General features: G+C 40.5%; 1 protein-coding gene across 2 annotated transcripts; it reads left to right on the top strand.

Annotated features, from left to right (window-relative positions):
* Positions 1-142: 142 nt before the first annotated feature.
* kctd5b (potassium channel tetramerization domain containing 5b) lies at positions 143-23,609 on the top strand. 2 transcript variants are annotated; one of them, XM_033611570.2, is made up of 7 exons: positions 143-526; positions 9,007-9,115; positions 9,269-9,360; positions 9,478-9,573; positions 9,771-9,875; positions 14,368-14,493; positions 19,721-23,609. In XM_033611570.2, exons 1-7 carry the CDS (start codon positions 305-307, stop codon positions 19,748-19,750), a joined length of 780 nt encoding a protein of 259 aa, XP_033467461.1. In that variant the 5' UTR covers positions 143-304; the 3' UTR covers positions 19,751-23,609. The 2 variants fall into 2 exon arrangements, with proteins under 2 accessions (XP_033467461.1, XP_033467462.1); XM_033611571.2 differs by lacking the exon at positions 9,771-9,875 and having other exon boundaries at positions 159-526.
* The last annotated feature ends 177 nt before the right edge of the window (positions 23,610-23,786 follow it).

Here is a 23,786-nt window from a genome sequence, read left to right as displayed (position 1 = left end):
TATTGTGCACAGAAATATGAACAGGCTGTGTGACGCTTCAAACGCTGACATTTCCAGGCTGACATATAAAGAGATCATTGCTCCATGTTGAAGCACTGGTGGATCAAGCTGGGGAGGACCTCTTCTCTCTGGAATAATTTATACAAGTGTCTGTCAGTGCTGGTGGAGTGGGCTGGTAGGAGTGGCTGAGGCGCTGGCACTCTGCTTTGCATGAATCGTGGACTCCCAAGTTAGTGGCTGCAGCTTAGATATTTCCTGTCAGCCTCACACAGCCGAGGCGAGGGCGGAGGAGACGAGGAGAGGGATGGCAGAGAACAGCTCCGAGACAAGCAGCTCCCTTCACCGGAGATGTTTGGCCCATTCTCCGGCGGAGAGAAACATTTCAGCCGGTGTCGGGGCATCGAAATGGATCCGGCTAAACGTCGGCGGGACGTATTTTTTAACAACAAGACAGACGCTGTGTCGGGATCCCAAATCATTTCTGTACAGACTGAGCCAAGCTGACCCCGAGCTCGACTCCGACAAGGTAAATGCTAAGCTAGTCAGCTAGTTAGCGCTGTAGTTGGGAGCGCAGTTGGTTAACTCCATTTTATTTTCCACCACATTCGTTTATATTTGCTTACTATATTGTTTCACAATTAGGCTGGCTCCTAACTGCGTGTACCAACTTGCCAAAACATGTCCCCAGCATTCTAAAAATCAGTGTTTATTCATACTTGGCGCTAACTCGAATTTTTGTGGCTAGCTAGCATTAGCACGCTAAGCTAGCTAGATTCCGACAGTCACCACATGACATACGATCTCGCTGCTAGCTTGTGTGTGTAGCTGGTTCGATAATAAGAGAGGTTGTCAAGTCCTGTCATTATATTAATGTGCTGGTTGTAACATCAGTAACATGTGGTTTTAACTGTTATTTCATAGCTTTTCCAGTGGAAAAAAAATCAAGTCGCTACAGTAGTTGGAAACTTTGCCCATCTGAGGCCGTTGCATTGCGTTGCACTCCTCTAGGTGTGTGGTGTCAAATGTCAAATAGTGACAGCAACCTTATTCTTCTCCAGTATTGACAAAAACTACTGTTACATACTCTACGTTAGACCTCGCTGCAGATAGTGTAACCCGATATTGTGTGTGACTATACATACTGTAGTATTTGATCTAAATTTGAGGTGGGTTATTTCACTGAGCTTTAACAGACAAACAGAAAATTGCATCATTTCGTTCTAACTTTAAATGGGTTGTTGCATGATATAACTCCAAACAAATGTCAATTTTATACGCTGTTGATATTGATACACTGCCTATCTATAGTTCTTTTCTGGCCCATCTAGTGATTGTAATGTCTACAAGCCTTAGTGCTATAATTAACTCATCAAATGATGCACACATATGAGACTTTATTGCTCGATCAATTTGTGTTTTTTCCCCTCCCTCTCTTGAGGTTAGTCTGTTACTTGGCTCTGTTTGCTCTGCAGTAATCAGCCTCTGTGCTGGTGGTGAGGCTGCCCTAATGAGCACATAAGTCATTGCCAAGTGGGGTGAGGTGCTGCTGACAACTTGAGAGCTCGGGATGAAGTCACTCATCTGCCTGAATGGCCTCAATGCTCCAGAAGCAGGCTTCTCTCTGTTTGTCCATCTGCCAGTTTTAACTGCAGTGTGTGTGTGTGTGTGTGTGTGTGTGTGTGTGTGTGTGTGTGTGCTTTAAGGCCCCCGGCACTGTCAAACACAATGTATTACTGTCTGTATACATAGTGTAACATGCTCAGCTTTTGTTCACTTTACTGCCCCATTATTCATTGTTTTCACCCACTTGCACATTTTAATCTTAACCCCTGCCCTTCTTTATGATAAACCCAGACCATGGCTCATCTCGTATTTTCATGCAAATATCTTAATCTCTGAATAATCAGATTGCTTTTTTGTCAGTTTATCCTCCCATGAGCGATGGATCAGTCCATCTCAATCCCTTGTCTTAAGTGTGTATCAGACTCTCAAGCCATTACCGTACCTCTCTCCTGCAGGCTGTCTCATTTAAGATAGCTTCCAGTAAAGGATGCGTCATTATTAGATATTATTTCACTTGCTTCTGTGTCTCAAACTATATACATTTACATGATTTTATCTTATCTGCAGCGGAGCCAAGAAGGCCTTTTTTTCTTGCATCACACAACCCTGCATGTGAAAAGGAAGCACAGCAGAGTAACAGATCAGTGAAGAGCTCTGTTTTTTGGGCGAATGCAGTATTGTGTTTCCCAGCCAAGGAAATGAGTGGTTCACTTCTCAGTCACGCAGGCTGACGTGCTTCAGCAGGACTCTTGAGGAGAACTGCATTATTCATGTTGTTGACTGGAGCCTGTTTTGCACATTGGGGTAGATGAGGGAGAAAGTGGAGGAAGTGCTGTCACATGCACGGCCATAACAGCAGATACTCTTGTATTAATAAGAAGACTATTTTTTCATTTCTCCTAGAATTGACACGCTCCTGTATGCTGTCATGTTAGAGAGATGGAGTTATTGTTTGGTTTGTGAGACTTGTGACTAATTGAAAGCTGATGAGCAGGTATTGCTATCAAAATTTGTCCAATCAACGAGCTGAGAGTTGCACATCATTGGGCATCCATCGCTTTGGTAGACTCCTGCTCTCAAACTACTCAGCTCAGGACCACTCAAGTAGAGACCCAGCTTTCCAGCTCTTGAGAGCTGCATCAATTTTTCAAGCGCCCCATCACAAAGGATTCTTGTTCCTTCAACATCTTATTCTTTTCATATTTATATCCATTTGCTGCCCAAAGAAGTTTTCTCCACGGCATGTGTGAGAAAAATATGGCCGCATTTAATGCCGTATTCAGCTTGTATGTCATGCCTGAGCACACTGTGGGAGGCAACGTAAATATTTAACAGTGATATCGCGGTCTCCTCCTGCTCTCTCTTCTTGCAGTAAGTGCTCAACAGGACGCTGCAGAGTACCATTGGCAAAAAAGGTGCGTCTCAAGGCCGGTCCTATTGGCTTTATCAGACTAAAACAACTTTATTCACAAAAGCCTGTCACCTACAATTGATCACAGCCGTGTGTTACTGTAAATTAAATTGTTGCCATTTGGAATTTTAGTTCTCACCGAAGTCAGTCATCAGCGAGACCAATTGTATCACTTCAAGCCTTTTTCTATTTCAGTACACATTTCTCGTTCTGCCAGAAGAAAGCTCCAGGTTGCAGTGATTTCCTGGCTTGCCAGCTAAGCCGTGGAGCTACTTAACTGCCTCTCATCATGACAGCAAAGCTTTTAGGGGACTTTTAAAAGGAGCTGTTCATTTACTGCCTGCAGCACCGCCGCGCCGTCATAAATTGTTCTGCTAAACGTACTGATGGTGTTGCCTTGCAGAGATGAAAATGGTCGAAAGGCGAGAAGTTCCTCCCAGTGTTGGTAAACAGTTAAAGTCGCATTCAAATGTACAGCATTAAACGTCTTGAAATATGAGATAGCTCCACGTAATAAAGCCTTGATGTGATGTGTGTATTATTTAAAAGATGAAGGCCTATTTGACTATGCCATTACTGCTTGTACTCCAGAGGGACTCCTGGCTCCTACTCCACAAGGATCAGACTTCCACTTGGCTAAGTAGCTACAGTCACGTGACTCAGACGATCTACTGCAACATCTTTAAACTGTGTTTCTGCAGTGGGCTTGTACTCAGGCACAACTGCAGTGAAGGCAGAGCAGCATTTAATAATGCTTTCATTCTTTTTATTCCTCGCCTGAGCAAATGACTTAACGTGATAGTGTTAATTGTTTTTTATCTCCTGCTTTTTGTCTTTGATAATTACTGGTAACCATCTGGTTTATTATTTGAAAGTTCGTAAGAAATTTAGCAGTAAATATACCCACACCTGTCTGGCTTGAATTGGTATTCTGCTGTGTATACTACACCCATTGTTGCACTTAGAAGCAAACATGCAGCGACTTGTAAATTTTGTTGAATTGAGGATTGACTTTCAGTGTTAATGTTTCCGTAGAAAGCCGTATTGGACATCAAATGCTCGAAGGGTGGGTCACCATGGTATTTCCTGTGGGAGGATATGTATTGTGAGTAGGAGAAGAATGATAAAGTTAATACTCTACACTTCCCTCTGCTGTGAACCCCACCCTTCTAATTAGCGTTTGTTTACCTCAATTTTAAGCTATCTTCACTTTAAATCCAGTCATGGATAGCCCTGCTTTGACTCGACTCTTGTTGCAGTATATCCGGAAAGCTTTGCAGCTTCAATATTTTTACAAGGCCAAACCACAAAACACCAAGTGTCAGGCCTTACTGTCACTGAACTGCCCTCTTTCTGGTGGTATTGTGGGCGGTGTTGACACTTGTCAATGTATTTTTAATATCATCTGTTTTCTCTGGTTTAAGTGGTTGGCGCATGTAGGTTTAGCATTTTTATTTCAGTAATAAACCTGTATAAGGTATGAATGGAAATTAAGGGCCTGTCAAGATAGTTTCACTTAAACCTTAATATTCATAGATTGTGTGATTGGTTCATCATCACAACACAGAGATCAGGTGAACGTTCTCAGACTGAGCTTCAATCTTCGTAATTCAATACATTTCTGCCTAATTTGTTCTCTTTTCCTGTCTGCCTACTAGGGGTGGGGGAAACAATGGATTCTTAGATTCATCGCGATGTGGACATGGGTGATTTGGCACCAGCTCACAAATGTCAATAATTGATGATTTGAATGTTTATTAATAACATGATGTGCAGCACTTGGACAGTCTTCATCTCTGCACACGCTAGAGTTAACTTGTAATCTCTTGTCACAAAAGGCAGCGATTGCTAGCTTGTTTTAACTTAATATGTAAATAATTGAATTTGCGGGACGAACATCAAGTGTATTATGAAAGACTTTCACAATTGTGAAAACTTTTACGCCACCACTTAGAGCCTAAGGTTACCAGAGCGGAGCAGCAACAGCAGTAACATAAACTACCCAGATCAGCTGATGCAATACATAACATGCTGCAATATTAACTAATTTAAAACACTTCCGTGAAGAAGAAAATGACTCTGCTCAGTCCGTTTCACCTCAAATACAGAGACGCTACTGGAGATGCTAAAGCAACACTGCATGCCAAACCCCCCTTATTTTGTTACTGTGATACAGGCAGGAAACTGTAAGATGCCTTGTTATGAATTAATTCATTAATTAATGTAGTTAACTTTGAAAAAAAGGCTGCAAACCATTTATTTTTCAACAGTATGTGAATTGCAGACTATTTCCAGTGACACATTACAATTTGCAAACACTGGACTCTATGCCAGCACATTGGGTTACCATGAGCACCTACAGGTGTTATTTTATTATGGGTCACACTGCAAATACAGAATGCTTTGTTTTTAAAGTAGCAAGCAGTCACACAGTGACAAAAAAAAATCTAGAAATCAAAAATTATTTTTGATCATCACATCGTAGCCCTCTGAATCGTAATCGAATTGTGAGGTGCCCGGAGATTCCCACCCATACCGTCTACAGTACATCCCAACAGCCCTCCTCCTGTTCCCTCAGTGTTCCCACCCCTCTGCTTGTTGCCCAGTGCTCCCTAGCCGGGGCCCCCAGAGACACGGCCTTTTGTTTTTAATTAAAGACACTGTCCCCTTTGTGTACACCGGCCCACATATCACAGCCCCCATAATCATATCTCTCTGAACTGGGTCACTGTCACCCAAGTCCCCCACAGATGCATGTGCACCCAGAGGACCGGCAACAGGCTTGTCAGCACATTACGCCAGGAAGCAGAAGGTTTACAGAAGAGTAGAGTACACAAGGCTTTGAGTGATGAGTGGGAGTGCTTTGAGGTAGTATACAATAGTTTATTTGTACAGAGCGGTCAGCCTTTTTCATAGCAGACGTTTTGACTCGTCACAGCAGGATGAGCACAGGTGTTTGTAATAACATTAATGACAGCTCTGTTATTCAGGTGTCCCAGTGTGACAGTGAGCCAGTGTGCGCAATGCCAGGAACCCTGACACCGAAGCATCAACATGGATTTCGGCTGTAATTAATTTTGTTTACAACTTTGATTTTAACTACTGTGACATGTAAAAGTGTCTTTAACAAGGACCATTATACATTGTCTTCATAGTGTTATACAGGCTGAAATCATCTTAATAGATTCAGGTTTTATTGATCCAGACAAGTAAAACTTGCTCAAAAAAACAAGCTGTTGGTGTTGCTGGATGTTATTGGATAGCTGATAGTGTAGAGCCAGAAGGGGATTGAGACTAAAGGAGCCATAACCATTTGACTACTCAGTGTTTCTGACAGCAAACATTTGTTTTCTTTCAAATACCTGCATGTCTCTTTGTATCATTCTGTGTCCCCCTTCTAAATTTGGGTTTTTTGGGGGGTCCATCAATGCAGTGCAGGTGGAGCTCTCCATGAATTATTTTTTCCCCAGCAGCAGTTTGTCATTTGCGGGTTGGATAATTGATCTGTTGAGCTGTTCAGAGCTGATCAGATCAGAGAGGAGCAGCTGCTGCAAGTGAAAGCAAACTTTTAGACCCAGCAGAATGAATGGCAAAGTTTTACTTTGAATGCACCTGACGTTTTGCTACTTCGTCTCTTCCCCCAGTGCACTCTCCTCTCCAACAGTGTGGTGCTATAAAGAATTGTACTATATATATCCATTGGTGCTCCAAATGAATGGTCCAAAAATAGGAAAGCTATTTGTGGCGGCAGATGTTTTAATCATGGCGGGCCACCACAGCTAAATGAAGGTGTGGGGAAACCCTACCCTTATGCAAAGTTGACCATTTTTATCAGAAGTGAAAAGACCAAGTACAGGTGATGCTCATCAGACAAACATGTCAGTTAAATCCATAATATGAACAAGCCTCGTTTGCCCTCAGGTTCATTTTAAGCAAAATGATATGCAGTGGATACCAATGGCCGTGTGGTAGAAATAGAATCATTTCGTGCTTGGCAGCTTTTGCTATGCAGTGAAGAAGAAGTAGAGGCCAAGAGTAGGAGCTGAACCTTTTTATGTTAAAATAAGCTATTATGTTCAGTGTGGTTTGAATGTGGTGAGCTGTGCAGCCCTGTCTGTTTCCTCCACGCAGGGCCCACCTGTGCTTGTGCTTAAACTTTAGTGACTATGAAAATGTAAGGAACTGACACAGGGCAATAAGACCAGAATAGAGCTCCGCTGGGCTCCAGTGGGATATTTTTGCATTGGAAAAGAGGTCAGCCAACCAGGAGGGTTCAGATTCATTACAAAAGAAAGTGCACTGGGACCTTTTCTCATTATTGGAAAGATTAATGGGTTTTGAGTTGAATCCATCTCTGGGCCCGTGAAGACGAGGTAACTATGAATGTGCACATGTTCTTCACTGTGGACTTGACTGTTTGAGTTTGGTCTTGGCCTGCTGTGTATGACAATACTGCTCTGACCAGCAGTGCTGCTAATTTGCCAAGATTGCTCCTAAAGCCATATTGCTCAACTGATGCAAAGTCAAACATCCTGTAGCATATGAGGATTAGCACATTATTTGCTTAAGGCCTGTCCTCCGTGCTGAGTGTTTTACCAAATGTCAAGTGCGTTTGACTCAGTAAATGTCACATCGTATTAGACAAGTTTTAGTATTAAACTAGCGTTGGCTGCAGTAGTTAGACAGCTGTTCAAACACACTCATATTATGTGTTAGGCCAACTATGTAACAGACCAGACTGAGCTAATTGTCGGTTGTAAGCCAAGGTGCTTTCTCCTGGTCCCCTTGGTGGATTCAGCCTGCTGTTCCAAATCTTTTTATGTTCCGCTCTAATTGTTTTAGCTTCCTCTTCTGCCACGAGACAAAGCCTAATCACAGTACTTACAGAAATAGGGGAATACCCAGTGGTTGCGAAGGAATCGGGATCAAACCCAAGGCCTGTGGGAATAGTGGAGTGATATCCCAAAGCTGTCATACGTGTGTGTGTCTCTGTGTGCGCATGTTCTCTCAACCCCAGTAGAGATTATCAGCACAGGAGCTGACCTCATAATTCTCATCCCTTGAGCTTTACTCACTGATGCACAGTGTAGGTTTTTCCCCCACAGATTATGATTCGATTACAATACACGCCCGCTCATTGATTGTCTCTGTTTAAAGGAACACTGGCATTTGGGAAAATAAAAGATTCAGTTGAGACGTAATTGTTGTAATCACTTTCATCTGTGTGTGTACACTGCAATCCCTGTACTGGATGCATAGGATTAAAATTGCTATCGGTGGTTCTTTAAGGCTACGTTCTCACTGCAAGCCTTCACGCTCAATTTGGATTGATAGCTCAGATATGATTTATTTTGTTTGTCTGTTCACTTTATTTTTCAAATGTGGTCAGTATCAGATTCCAGTTTCAACTGACCCGCATGCACAAAAGAACAATAACAAAGACATCACCTACAGCATGCTGTCATACAGAGATAAACACGGAGGCCGCTGAAGTCAGTGTTCAGGTTTCATTTATAAGCTGATGTGCAGTGGAAGCCATCAAATGTGTGATTTTTTTTTTTTTTTTTATCATTGTGGAGCAATGATTGCTACTTCTGTACGGAGGTGTGTGTGGATGCAGAGTCAGAGCCATGAGTGGTGGGATCGTGACATGTTTGGCTTTTTTGAAACAGATTTCATCAAAAATCAGGATGCCAAGGGCTGTTTTTAACGACATCTCTGTCCGCACCTCTCCACAAGACTCTCAAAGCAAGACACTCAGTTCAGAATTGTGATGAATATTGTTCTAGATTGATGTAAAACTCAGGTGAATTCAGGGCTCAGTCCGCAAGTCCACAGGGTGGACATTTGGATCCAGCCAAAATATCAGATTTGGGCCGCTTTTGCTGTCTGAATGTAGCCTAAGTGTAGGATTGAGCAGAAACAAACACAGTTCCTAAATGTTGGACTGATTCTTCAAATTGAGAACTCTGTGAATACAGTCAGATTAAAACAGTATACTAATCTCAACCTCCTCCTTTTCTGCTTTTCAGGATGAAACTGGTGCCTATCTCATAGACAGAGACCCCACATACTTTGGGCCAGTGCTGAACTACTTGAGGCATGGCAAACTGGTGCTCAACAGGGACTTGGCAGAGGAAGGTAAGTCCCTGGAATATGTAATGAAACATTTTCCAAATCTAAATACAGTTGTCTGTAGCACAAGAAACAAAATGGTAACAAAGTTGAATATTTGTTGTGGATGGATCACGTGTATTCACCCTCTGTCTAAAACTTTCTTTTTCACCGTTGTAGGTGTGCTAGAAGAGGCCGAATTCTACAACATCACATCATTAATAAAACTCATCAAGGATAAGATCAGGGAACGCGACTGTAAAACATCACAGGTACACAAAGTTCTCTTTAAATAGATTTCTCCATAAATGTGACACTCCTGTTGCATTCATTTTGTGTTATCTCTCCCTTTCTATCCCATTTCTCTCATGTGCTCGTCCTCCTCTCAGGTTCCAGTGAAACATGTGTACCGGGTGCTGCAGTGCCAGGAGGAGGAGCTGACACAGATGGTGTCTACCATGTCTGATGGCTGGAAGTTTGAACAGGTAAACCTCTTCCCGCAGGGTCATGGCAGCAATTCTCCTTTCATGTGCTTCACCCACCTCGCTATGCTCACATTGACCCAGAAAGACCAATCCTCAATATTAGAAATGGCTACAAAGCCAAACAGCAAATCACATCTTTCTCAATGTCCGCATACATGATCCGGGCATCCCTTCTGTGCTCTCATTGGTTGTTGCAGCTTGTCAGTATAGGTTACGGGCGGGCCCACCAGTCAGAGTTTCTGCTGATTGTGTCAAGGGAGGTGAAGGGAGAGGAGTCTGCTTTGCCAAACAACAGCGGAGAGGTGTGTCTAACAAATTTCTGTCCACGGGCTGGTCACTGCATGGTCCCCATGTTGTCCATACACACCCCGTTGGCCATTGTTGTCCCAAGTAGACACATAGCTGTTGGTCTTTTTTTGGTTGATTCTTTTCAGTGTTCATTTGTACTGCTTGCTCACCAGTGAGGCTAAGAGAACATGACACCTTTTTTTTCTTGTCTGTGATTTTGTTTTATTATGCTATTTTTTTATTCATAATGCATTCACAGTTTATAAGCCTGTCAACAGCTTTCTGTGTTCTGCTTTGATATAGCCACTTGGCTGTTTCTGGGGGTTGTGCTGTAACATAGTGCTGGTTGCTTAGAGGTGAAATGTTGTTTTGTGTTCCCAGCAGGTACTCTACCTTGTAAGTTAAATAGATTCACCTCTCACATTTCACCTGTGGTGCTGTTTATCAGTCTAGATTGTTTTGGTGTGAGTTGCTGAGTGTTGGAGATACCGTCTGTAGAGGTGTCTGCCTTCTCTTGAAAATAACGGAACTAGGTGGCAGCTTGTGGTGCTCAAAGCACCTTAAAAAATTTTTTGAAAGGCTCAACTTTTTGGCTTTTTGAACACCATAAGTCATCTAGTTACGCTGTATATGAGAGAAGGCAGTGCTGCGCATGTCAACCCACAACCTGTGGACCCACAGTGGGTTGGACAGTTTGGGTAGGCTTGTTTGAAAATATTGCGTTTTTTTCAGGTGGACGGGTCATTAAATGACAAAGCAGTGTTCTGAGTAAGTTATTAACAACTTACAGAAACACTGCAATGGTCCACCTTCCACCTTCTCTTCCCCTCTGACTGTCTCTCTCTCTCTCTCTCTCTCTCTCTCTCTCTCTCTCTCTCTCTCTCTCTCTCTAACGCACCCAGCAAGCAGCTGCCCTCAGGGTTTCCATTATCCATGTTTTGACCAGAAAAATCTGTTGAAGTCCGACATCAGTAAATCTCTCTGGTCATAATGTTTGGTAAAAATATTTCCCTCTGAGAATATGTAGGTCTTACGCTGTCCCTGGACAGCAAGCAAGTAAGCGTCTCTCTATCAACACTGAATCCGTTAAATATGCACTTCTCTTATGTCATGTAAGCAAACAGCTGTACCTATCAGCTGTGCACTCATGTAATAAAAACACACAAGATTTCAGCTGTGCGCTCGAGATCATACTGAAGAGGAAACCACTTAATAGATGGATGAGTACTTGCTGTCTTCCTGTGTTTGTACTTTTGAACAGAGGAAACACATTTTATATTGTGATATTTACAGTAAATGACATACAATATAGACAACAGCAAGTAAGTTGTTACTAGCAACGGTCATTACCAGAAACTTTCAGCTAAGGTTTTTGGATTGGCTTCAAGTAATTGATAAATGCTTGTGTTTGTGGGTCGAGTGCGACAGATTTGCTCTTAACAGGTTGGGTTGATGCAGGTTTTGAAAAGCCCTGACCCACGCATCACGAGAAGGCAGCCGCATCTATGGCTGATATTTCCAACACTCAGCATCAAATAATCTAGATTAATAGATGGCACTACAGTTATGGGGAAAATATGTATTTTTGATTTTGGGGTGAACTGTCCCTTTAAGAATGAACAGTCCCAAGTTTACATGAGAGTTTGTGTTCAGCTGGAGCTGCCAAAAAGCTAATATTTCTAATGTGAAACCACACGTTTGGGTGTTGGTGTGTGTATTATGTGTGAATGAATCTCTCTGAGACGAGGGGTCACTGGATCTCCCATTAGAGCTGAAACCTCTCTAATCTCCTTACACAGGTCAGATGGGGAAACTCCTAGAAACACTCTGTATGTAAAGCCTAAAGCTCGGTTGTTAGCCCAGGAGAGTCTTTTGGGTAGATGAGCTTTAATGACCTACTGCTGTCTTTAAGACTCCATAATATAGACAATTTGTTGAAGTGTATTTCACCCAGAAAGTTAGGATTTGGTGGGTGTTGAGTCTTTAGCGGCAGGACAAGTGGAATCCATGGTAGTTAGCTGAGATAATTTGGTCTTTTTTGCTGCTTTGATGCCTAATGTGAGAGAGATTGCTCAACAACAACAAGTCTCCGGCAGCAGTGGCTAATGAGGCGATGCGTGTCTGAACATGCACACCTGGGTACAGACGGCATACATGTAGCCTGCAGTGTACACACACTTAACATTCAGCAGTAAAAGCAGTTATTCAGGAACAGGGATTGCTCTGTTTTCTCTCATGTTTTTCAAGGTGTGCATGAGGTTTGTTTATCTAAAGATCTCACCAGACTTGTCCCTTTACTTATCCTCTTGTGTCGTTTTATGTCTTGTATTCAAACTGACATGACTTGGAACAGGAAAATTACAAAGTGCCATGCTTATTGTATTAAAGATACTATGTGTGGGATTTTCTCATACCAGTTCTTTTACTGACTGACACATTCAGTGCTCAAAGGTAAAAGCTGCTTGCTGTTACAATCAGCAGCTTCACTGATGTTTTGACTTGGTTGAATTTGGGTTATGCACTCGGTTCCCTGTCAATGCTTGTGGTAGATTGGTAAGACATGCACCTAAAGCAAGAGTTGTAAGGAATGCTATTTAAGTCAGTATTAAATTAAAAAAATATGCCAATGAATGAATAAATAAATAAGCTACTAAATATATAAATACATGTAAATGCACATATAAAAAATAATCATTTTAATTAAATAGATAAATAGTTTTTTTTTTATGTAAATTATATTTTCCAAAGGGGTGCTTTTTTTCAGGATTTTCAGGCTTTATTTAACAACCATATTTATTTATTTCATAGGCATAAATGAGGCATTAAATATATAAAAAACTTTTAATATATAAATTAATACATTTAGTTTGATAAATAAATATTTTTTATTTATTTCTGGGGACTTTTATTTCATAATTCCACATTTATTTATTAAAGAGAACTTTTCTTAAAAATATATTTAATGCCTCATTTATTTATTTAATAGCCATCTTTTTTTAAGAGGCATATTGATTTATTTTTTTTATTTGATAATGACTTATAATAGCATTCCATAGGAGTTGACAAACTTAATGAAAATCATAGAAAGCAGACTGTAGAATGCAGCTCATAGTATCTAGTACTGATAGTATTGATCTTGAAAGTATACTATGCAGGATTGTCGGATAATGGTTGAAAAGGCACTCAACAGCAAAAGTCAAAGTATAGCCAACCCTGGATTCACTGTTGATGTGCGTTTCGGCACGCTTTATTTGCGTTTTTTCTGTGCTCTGTTGCTTGAATGCCTGCTGCTCACAGCCTGGCACCTGGTTGGTACCTTTGTATGAAGCTCCTACCTCACCTGAGCACTGTGCAGGTACGTGCCCAATAATGTCCCGAATACAGAAAATAAGAAGAAAATAGGAAAATCCAGGCAGAGAGCAGAGGAATAACTTCTGTACGAGTCTGTACATTTGTTTAAAGGAAAATCCTGCATAGTATACCTTTTTAATATACATTGCTTTTAAGGCACTGGAGAAAATCCTGCACACGTTGTCTTTGTCAAGATATTACCAACATTCAAATCTTACTTACAACACTGACCTGGTGTTTCAGGTACTTTGTCATTTCCTCCTTTATTTGCTTTGTTGAAGATACTGTAGTTTAAAACACTTGATGGCATTAATTTGTTACCAAATATTAACTTGAAACAAGCCTGGTCCTATCAAGTCAAATCCACCGCTCCCCATTGATTTTTCTTCAACCAGCATGTTTGCTTCCTGTGGTCGAGCCCCTGCACTTTTCAGTAACTCTCTGCTGGTTGTATTTTTCTGTCTTTGGCGTCTTTGTGCAATTTCTTTTATTAATGATTGCCTTATTTTTGTGGACCAACAATTATTTTATTTCTGTGTAATTACCTTGGTGACTTGGTGTTTTCTGTTTGCCTTGTGATATTCATGAATGTTTTATTTTGGATTGCAGGTCCTGATAACACTGTTTGCATTGCATTTTATAAATGTATTGGATTAAAACTGACATTTCTATGTACCCTTAAGTCTGTAATTCTATCTCTTCTTGAAATGGGTTGGTCTCGTGGTCTCAGCGTACCATGTAATAGTGCTAACAGGACATTCTGGATTTTAAATCTCAGTGTGGACCTTTATGTGTCGTCCTCACTGTATCACATATTATATTTTTTATTAAATATAGGCAAATATGGGAGATAATTAATTCGAAAACAAACCTGAAAGTCATGGTTACACAGACCATACTTAGTCTGTATGATTAGAGCTATGTCTAATCAGTGACATTTGTCCTGTTTTGTCCAAAATAATATATAGAGCCTTAAATTTGAGTTGCATGAACCCTGTAGACCCTCCGTGTGCTCCGTGAATGGTTGTCAACCTCTTTTTCGTTACTTTAACGTCTCCCTACCACTGTTTTCCCACCATTAGTAGCCCAGTTTTTGCCTGTACTTCAGCAGTCTAACACTAATTCTCCCTCTGTGCTCTGCTCTCGTGTCTCTAGCTGGTCAGCATAGGCTCCTCTTACAACTACGGAAACGAAGACCAAGCCGAGTTCCTGTGTGTAGTCTCCAAGGAGCTGCACAATCAATCATACGGGACAAACAGTGAGCCCAGTGAGAAGGCCAAGGTAAGTGTGTGAGTGCGTGTGTGTGCGGAGAGGCCGGTTGAAAATCCATCCGCAGCAAACGTCTGTGAATGATGGCTTGTGCTGGATGTTTTAAATGCATCGCATTTATGAACATGCCACCAGGGGACTGAGAGCACCCCTAGTTTATTGATGAGAAAGCTCTGTGAAGGAGAACGTTGTGAATGTTCAGTCCCTCAGTTGTAAAAACAGCCTGCCTCTATAACCACGTGAGCAGAGAAAAAGAAGAAGATAAAAAAGTATAAACTAAAGCAAAGCAGACATTAATTTGGACGTTTTAATAACTGAACACTGCTCTCCTTTTTAGATTTAAGCATGAACTTTCATGTTGCTACAAGACCACACAGATTTGTGTAGATTTAGATTTGACCTGAAATTAAAAACTCTAAAAAGTATCATCTGTGCTCGGGGCATTAAGGGAGCGCAGGTTTGCAGATTAGTGGTGCTATTGGCAAGGTCTGTCATTTTCTCTTCGGGAGCAAAGTAGGAGGCACGCCCTGAGGAATTCAAACTCCATCAGCGTGTCCCCGCGGGGCCCCCGCTCCTTAACGGCAACTACACATGAAGCAGCACACCGTTAAATTTGTATTCATGCTGCTGTTTATTCAGATAGGAAGACTAGACACCACCAGTGCATCTTTCAAGTGAATGTAGAGAGAGAGTAGAGACTTTGTTGTGATTGTTTCCAGGGGCACTATATCCAATCTGGGTCCTTGAGTGTAATACATTTCAGGATGTGCTATGCAAGGAATTGAGTTTAAAATTATATTTTCATTTTGTAGTAAGCATATTTTATTTATTTGGAATCAGTTCCGGCAAATGTATTCACTTCCAACTTGTCAAATACCGACACTTGGTCAAACTATGATGCTCTAGGTCCCCCTCCAGTGTCAGTTTTGGATGCTCAGGGATGGCGTGCCAATTTACGCTTAGAACATGTACTGATTAACATTAACTTCCCTTTTCAAGTTCATGCAGTCTCTCTTCAAAATAAGCTCAGAGCTTAGGTTTTAAAAACAGTTTAGGTTTACTGCCTCAGGTTTAAATAACTCTATCAACTTCTGGTCTCACACGTGACACAAACAGTGGGCTCCTGGGTAAAAGTCAGGGGTTTGTTTGACCCATCCACTTTGACTCCCACCCACCCTTCTTTATACTACAGCAGTTGTTCAGAGTGTCAAAAAATGCTTCCACCCAGTGCATCTCATACCGCCGCTAAAGGGTGCCTCGGTGTGTTGGTATCTGACGTTGAATGCCACTGACCAAGAGTTGGTATTTGAGGAGTTGGGAGTCAGACCGTTGGGTTTTAAAGGTGCCCTTGGAAAACATCTGTTCTTGTTTTCTTGTGTTTTGCAGCTCTTTTGAGTTTTGCTTAAATGTAGCTGTTAATGTTAATCCCCTCTGAACATTAACCCGCTTTATTTTTAATGTGAAAGCTGACACAGCGTTCACATTCTTGTTCTCCTTTCCAACATTTCACACCTCCATTCATTTCCTTTATTTTACGACATGCCTTTCTTGTCTTCTTCTGTGCTGTCTGCATGCTGCATGATGCTCAGAGCGAGGACGAAGAGACGGATTATGAAATGAATGACTCTGATTAGGGTTGAGCACTTATGACTCACTGGTGAGCGCTCAACTGCTCGTAGTCCCACCACCGCACCTCCCTGGTTTGTCCCTCACTTCTTTCCCCATGCCACTTTGATGCAGTTTACACTACTGAAAACACCTGTCAAGACATCTTGATCTGATTATTTACTTAAACTGGAGCAAAGTGACTGAACCCAGGTTGAACATCAGCTTTGGCCTTCAGAGTCGACAAGCCAAAGCTTGATCAAAAGCCAGATGGTGCCTGCTGGGACTGGTAGAATACGACTTTGCAGGTGAAACTCTATTTGGAACCAGATGGGAAGAGCTCCATTTGTTTCTGTAGTGTAAACCAGACCCTTGTAATTATTATCATGCTCACAGCCTTGGTTAATGGAGGGCATGCTGAATCATCAGCTGCTGCAGTTTGACTCATTGTCCCTAATTCAATGACATTTAAAGTGAGGGGAGGGTTACTACGCTCCCATTGTCCCATTTCATTGTCAAAGGGAGTAGTGGTTGTAGTGATGCTTGGACAGCAGCACTGGTGTGTTTTCATAGTCAAATTATTGATACATCTGTCTGTCTTACTGCAGTTGTTATTACTACAAAGTGGCCTAATGAGGAACTGAGTTTAATCTTTAATTAGTATATTGTGATGCATTTTTATACTGATTGGATTGTTCCAGTTAAAGGTAGGGCCTTCAAACACATAATCACATGCTTAATCAAAATTGTCTGAAATGATTAATTTATCATCATGAATTAGATTTTAGTCCAGGTTTTTCAGTACAAAGAATCATTAAAAGGTCAATTAAATTTATTGCTACTGCAGTTAATGTGAGGGATTTACCGACTGTGAAATTCTGGGCCACTACCGATGTTTAAAATGACAATTTGGCTGTCGTTTATTTTGTTTTTGTTGTTGTTTATTCCCTCCTTTGTGCCAGGGAAACAGGAAAATCTGCAATTTAAACAAATAACAGAATTGTGAATATTAAAAAAAAGAACTAAGAGAAACTAAACTAAATTTTACAAGATTACATTTGAACGCATCATGACGTTGACATAATTTACTAATACTGCGTTTTACTAAATAGAGCTTGAATGCATCATAATGTAACATAATACAACCTCTGTGAGCTGTTAGTCCCTAACAGCTAACATTAGCTAACGCTCCACTTGCTGTTTTCAACACCGATTTGTTGTTTACAGTGTAGCATCACGAGTTTACTTCTTTCTTTCATCTAGAAGGCATCCTGGGTTAGATCTCCGTTCATCCTACACGTTTGCTAATGTCCCGGGGAAGACGGGACGCTGTTAAGGCTCATTTATACTCCCTTTATGTGTGAAAATAAATTTGTTTCAAACATTGTAAACAGCACTGCCCTCCCCTACATCCGTGCGTCTTTTATGATGGCATAGATACAACCTATAGATGGCACTAGAAGGCAGAGTCAAACATTTCACACAACAACAAACGAGGTGACGTGGAGGAGGTCGTACTATATTACCTTTAAATGCAGGCAGAGTTTTAGACCATGTTGGTCTGTAAGGCTATTACATACATCCCAACATGTGGATGAAGATTTCTTTTCCCTATATTACCACTTTATTCTGTTCAGCCATTATTTAAATTTCTTCGTAAGCTTTTAGAAAACATGCACAAATACAGACAAAAAACCCATTGTACTGAGAGAAGGCTCCATCTGTGTCTTTTTCTGTAGCTAACATTGAGCATAAATGATCCCTTAGACCCTGAGCCTTCATCTCTTCTGCCGTTCAGAATCATTCAGGGTGCTGAGGTTAGCTTCAGCAGCATGTCTTTCCAATACCAAGGTTGATCCCAGCTGACAAGCTTCTCTGCTTTGAGCTCACCCATAATTGGCTTCACAACCCAGCACTGCATAGTCTTTAGCACAACGCTTCATTTTCCTCACTTGTTCAAGCATTTCCCTTTTCTCTGCCTCCTTTCAGTGTGTTTGATTGAGCCAGCACGTACAGTAAATGTATGAGTGCTCCTGGCTGGGAAAGTATGCACTGTCACAGGAATAAAGAATAAAAAATACCTGATGAAGTGAATTTAAGCATGGAAATACAGGGGAATCTACTGATACTAAATGGGTACATTTACATGCACATTAATATTTCACTGTGACTCTGAAAGTGATAGTGTTCGTGTAAACAATTAGATCTTATTCTGAATGTAGCTTGTTCCGATTAAGATGTGGGATATGCCGGTATTAATCTGGTTTTAGGAGCATTCTTTGGGCATGTGTACAGCACATTCGGAATATGCTTGCAGTTTGCAACACACGGCATCTTGCCTGTTTATAGCCAACTCTGTGCATTGTCATGGATCTTTTGTCCACAAACCAGCTCGCCAACAGTTTGCAGGGCTGTAGGGTAGAGATCCATGCCCAAAAGAGAAGCCACATTTCTGGTTGGAAGGAGAAACACACCTACCTTAGAAAATATGAAAAAGTTGGATCTCAACAGGCTTTTGATATGAGCGAATATGTCAACACCAACTTTTTTTTTTTAGAAAGATTGTTTATGCAGAAAGTGTTTTAGCAGCTGGAGGCGCCTTTTTGTAATTGTTTTTAATGAGAATTAAGCTAAAATAAAAAGATGCAACAAGAGTTTTTTTCACTAGTGGCATTCAACTTTTTAAAAAAATGCCACTAGTGGGAAAAAAACGCTTGCTGTGCCTTTTTATTGTTGCCCAGCAACTATGGGCTCAACTCAAATAGTTTTTTGGGCACAAGGAAACGGAGATCTGTGTGGGCACGAGACCCTAGAAAAGAGGGTGGATAATGGAGAGTACCACCAGTTGGTCCAGGAGCTTTGCCTCCATGATGGCCATGGCAGTTTGACAACCAGCTGTCTATCATCCGGCCTTATAGCTCTGGGTATCCACTAGCTACCACCGGTCTCTCCTCCATTGTTTACCAACTGTAAACTTGTTGTCGTGACTACCACAGAAGACCTGCCTCTCAAATCATCCGGTTGGACATGAGAAAGAAGTGCTGAAAAACAAGATCATTTGGGGTGTTTTTCTGCTTTGAGTTGCAGTTTTTTCAACTTGAGGAGTTCAGAGCGCTCCAGCAAAAACGCCAGGCACCTAGAGCGCACAAACATTAGGTGCATCGCAATGCAAAAACCACAAGCAAAAAGCTTAATTCCCATTTTAAAAAAAAAAAAAAAAAAAAAAAAAAGGCGCCTAAAGCTGCTAAAACACTTTTTGTGTGATCGTGACCTAAGGAATGAAAGAGGGAGGCTGCGTTCGCACGGTTGAGTCTGCCCCCCGAAACCTGTGAAAAATCCTTCTCTGACACAACTACTCAAGCAGCTCCAGCTGTTCCACTTGTCCATGTTTTGACACGATAAACAACGTGTTAGGGTACGTGAAACAGAATATGCACAGCTGCATGTAAACACTAGTATTACTGGAGTACTAGTTTTCTGTAGAAATGTAAACAGCTCAGTAAGAATGTTGTCTTTTTGAATAAGGGCAAAAACCAGAATATTTTGTGCATGTAAATGTAATCACTTTTAGAGCATGTGGCACTGTGTGTTTCTGTTAACTCTGTCTTTTTTGTTTTTTTGTTGGTCTCTGCAGATCCTTCAGGAAAGGGGTTCCCGGATGTGAAGAGGACTCAGTATTATGAGATCCAGGTGTTATGATGCTAACATATCATCTTTTGTGGAAGAACGTTTGGCACAATGGAGATTTAAAGTTGGGGGGTGTGCATTTATTTTGTGTTTTCCCTCCATTTTCGTTTTTATTTCTTAATGTAAATAAGTCTGTTTACTGACAATTTGTGCCTGTACGTTTAAACTGGACCTTTTTTTTTATTATGAATTAGCGGCAAGTTTTTTTTTTTTCTAATTGAGACTAAGGAATTGCAATCTACAAATGTTTTATGCTATAAAATATGGCCATCATCATATAAGGCCAATGATTCACTCAGGGTCATCTATTGAGTTAATTCTTATATCCTCCAACTCAAGGGTCTGGTAAGGGATCAATCAGTATGGTCTTTATAACTACAAAGTATCAATCTCAAAATCATTGTTTAGTGATGTTAAGAAGGGAATTGTGCATTTATTCAGTGCATTTTAAAGAGTTAGGTTATTAAATGTGAAATTACACCCCAGAAACGGAAATGATAAATTAGTTTTCCAAAGATTTCCTACAGTTACACTGAGATTTGTGATCATGAGGATCCCAGCGATATGACACACTGAGGCATTCGAAACATTAGTTTGGTTCAAAAATATTTTTCTGTATGTGTTTACTGTCAGAAAAGGAATGATCATATTCTCAGAGCAGCATGAAAACTGTATCAACAGAAACGTTTGGTAATGCAGGTAAAGGGGCGTTGGGTTATTTATCACTGGCAGAGTTTTTTACGGTAATGAGGAAGTGACCTGTAATGAACAGAAATATAAAAGTCACATTTTCACATAGACTGTAAGTTATATATGGCGATGGCTAATATGGCGACGACAGATGCTTCTTAATTGTTTTATACTGCTTGAGAAGTAAATGTATTGCTTGTGTAGCCGCTTGTGGAGTCATGCACTCATCTTGCGTCCATGGTAAAACGTACCCACAGATATGGCCAGTTTACGCTGTGGGATTAAATAATTTTCATGAAGTCTGCTTACTTAAATCATAAGCATTGGATACATGCTAAGCCACCCATGTTCACTCAGAACGTGCTTCAAAGTAAGATTTTGCTGCTTCTGCAGATGTGGTCTTTTGGTCGTGTAGACACGTCAAATTGCTCTTTTAAATGTTGTAAAGGAAATTTATATCAAGTTTAATTTGCTGGACATTGATCTTAACTCCTCATGTTCATAAGTCTAAAGTTAACTGGCCAAAACAGTCAATGGTGTTTTAAAATGCGAGTTCTGTTTTACAGTGATTTATTTTTTAAACATCAGTGTCCCGTTTCCTGTCGGGAAAAAGGTCCTCAAGACAATTGCGTCTTTTTTGGGTTTTGTTTTTTTCCCCACTGACTTCTGAGTAGGCTTGAGCGATATCTTTTTTTATACCCTGAAATTCCACTTTTGGGTGTGTGGTGTATATGACGGCGTTAGTGAGCTGCGCTAGCTAATGTCCCCCCTTGACTAGGGAGTTTTCTACACTCTGCAAGCACTCTCAGCTTTTTCAGTTTAATAAATAATCATTATAAACTCTCAAAATGTCAAGAAGGGTAATAGTCTTACACCTGTTTCCCTTATTAAACAGAGAAATACAACCACACCTTCTGAATTCAAGTTACTCTTTTATCAAACGAAGTCTAGCTTAATTGCGTTAACTCGTCGTAAAACACACTCCATTCAAACTTGGCAGAAACAATATAACGTGTCATTCAGTTAGTCCACTTTTCCAACATACACCAGCTATAGTTGGTTAAAATGAACCCCTAATTCACAGAGTTACACGACTGTCGCGGCTGTTATAGTCCTGTAATGATATCCCCACCACAGCTCAGCTGCCTCTTTCACCAGTAGAGACTGACCCCTGGTGGCGAATGATGTGCACTACATAAAATGAGCTAAACAGAAAGAGGAGCGTCTGTATTTTTTGACGGTATTGGAAATCACACTGTAAGGATTTCTAAACATCCTGGTATACCTTGATACCGCCCAAGCCTACTTCTGAGTTGTACGTAACTAGTTTATGTTTGAGGGAAGATCTTGTTTGTTTACGAGCTTTTTTTTTCCTGAGAAGTATTCGAGGTGTGGGAGGTTTTATGGACTGGAACAGTTTGAAGGCAGTGGTGAAGGACTTTCTGATCATATCCAGAGGATTTTGTTTTGATGTAAATAATCCAAATTCAATATTAATATTTAACTCTTTAAAGAAAAAAAGAAACTGCACGTTTTGTACACTGTATAGAAAACACAACTTGGAACGGAAGTTGTTTATACTGGATCTTTAAAAATGAGAAAACCTTGACAATGTTAACTTCTGTTTTGCATTGTTTGTACAGAGATTTCTGCATTAGGTTTGAAACAGCTGATGCTGAACATGGTGTCTTTCACTGAGAACATGCCTGGAACATGTTTTGATAACCAATAACAAAGCTATACTTGGCTGGCTATGAAGTTGACTGTTACATTTAAAAAAAAACAAAACAAATGTATTTTTCCTGCATTGTGATAGATTCTTCTAAGCATTTTGAATTGTGTAGATTTCGTACACAGCATTACAAGCACTACAGTGGAAAAAACACACTGTGCACATTGCTTACAAGCCTGTAATGTTGTTAATGTAAATACTGCATTTTAGAACACTTTTTTTTATAGAAAGTTGTTTTCAGGTTTGATGTGTGGTTTTGATAGGTTAGATATTTCATTCACAAATAATCATTTAGTGTTGCCTTTTTTTCCCCAATGACCAAAATCCAATGTCTTATGTGTATTGTACACATTGATCTTAGTGTCAGGGATGAGTAAACTTTTCTTAATGCTGGCACACTTTGTACATATAGACTTGTTAACGACACACAAACCTCCATTTACTCACATGTACACGTATACACTTGACTAAAACAATTTTTATATTGTCGGGGAAACAAGTATGGATGCATGTTTTTTGATATAGATATACACACATGTACACACGGACACACACAAGGGCTTTTAAAGTGCAAAATTTGACAAAGAGGTTCAATCAAAGTAGACTGGATTTCCTGCCAGAGCTGGGCTATGTTTACATTTGCTATAGTATTCTGAAGCCTTCCAATTATGTACTGTCTTGCACTCCCTCACACACGTTAACACGAGTCTGACTTGTGTGACTGCACCAATGGCAACTAGCACTCCCCATTCCACATGGACTGATATTCACACAGATGTGCTGACTGATTATACTCCATCCACTCCTGGCAGTCTGTGCTTGAGCGTTACAGACAATCTTGCTTTCCGCCCTCTGATGGCAGAGATACTCACTTTTAATAGGATGATACTCACCTGCGTTGGCTCAGAGCAAAGGTTTATTTCTTCTTTTGAGACTTCTTTCTGCAATGAGATTTAAAGTGTTTTTGTGTTTGGTTTGCTTGTAACTTCATTTGATATACTCTGATCCGAGGTGTTTAACCCCTCTACGTTTAGCAGCTACATTACCTTTTAATGCCCTTCACAAACAGGTCATCTGGTTGAGCATTTGGCATTGATAATCATTTCATGTGATGGACAAACTTATCAAATCTGTAGCCTAATACTTATAAGTGCCCAGTTTGTTTTGCATTCAAGCCACAGATCACTGTAATGCATGGTTGAAGATGATCACACTTGTAATCAGAGGGAATGAATGTGTCATTTTTCCTCAATCTAGCAATTACATCAGTGAATAAGGTTCTCATATCACTACATAGATCACTATTCTATATGATCTTATGCAATGTTTAAAATGTACAAATTAAGTATGAGGTTAAGGGGATAGATCTATATGGTCTTGCATAAGGTAAACCCAATAAAAATGTTGTCATTGATTATGTGTGTGTTTGTGTGTGTTTTTTCCAGTGTCTTTACAGTTTGGTTCTGACGGTGTGAATGGTTTATTTTGATTTAGAAGTTTTTATACACAATTTGGTTATAATATCAGACGTGTGCATCATCACGTTAAGTCTCTTTACACCTGTAGATACAGCAGTAAATGGATACGTGTT

This window comes from Epinephelus lanceolatus, chromosome 21 (assembly GCF_041903045.1).
Source record: "Epinephelus lanceolatus isolate andai-2023 chromosome 21, ASM4190304v1, whole genome shotgun sequence".
NCBI lineage: Eukaryota > Metazoa > Chordata > Actinopteri > Perciformes > Serranidae > Epinephelus > Epinephelus lanceolatus.
Note: the sequence above shows the minus strand (reverse complement) of the source record. Positions and strands in the feature narration are given on the sequence as shown.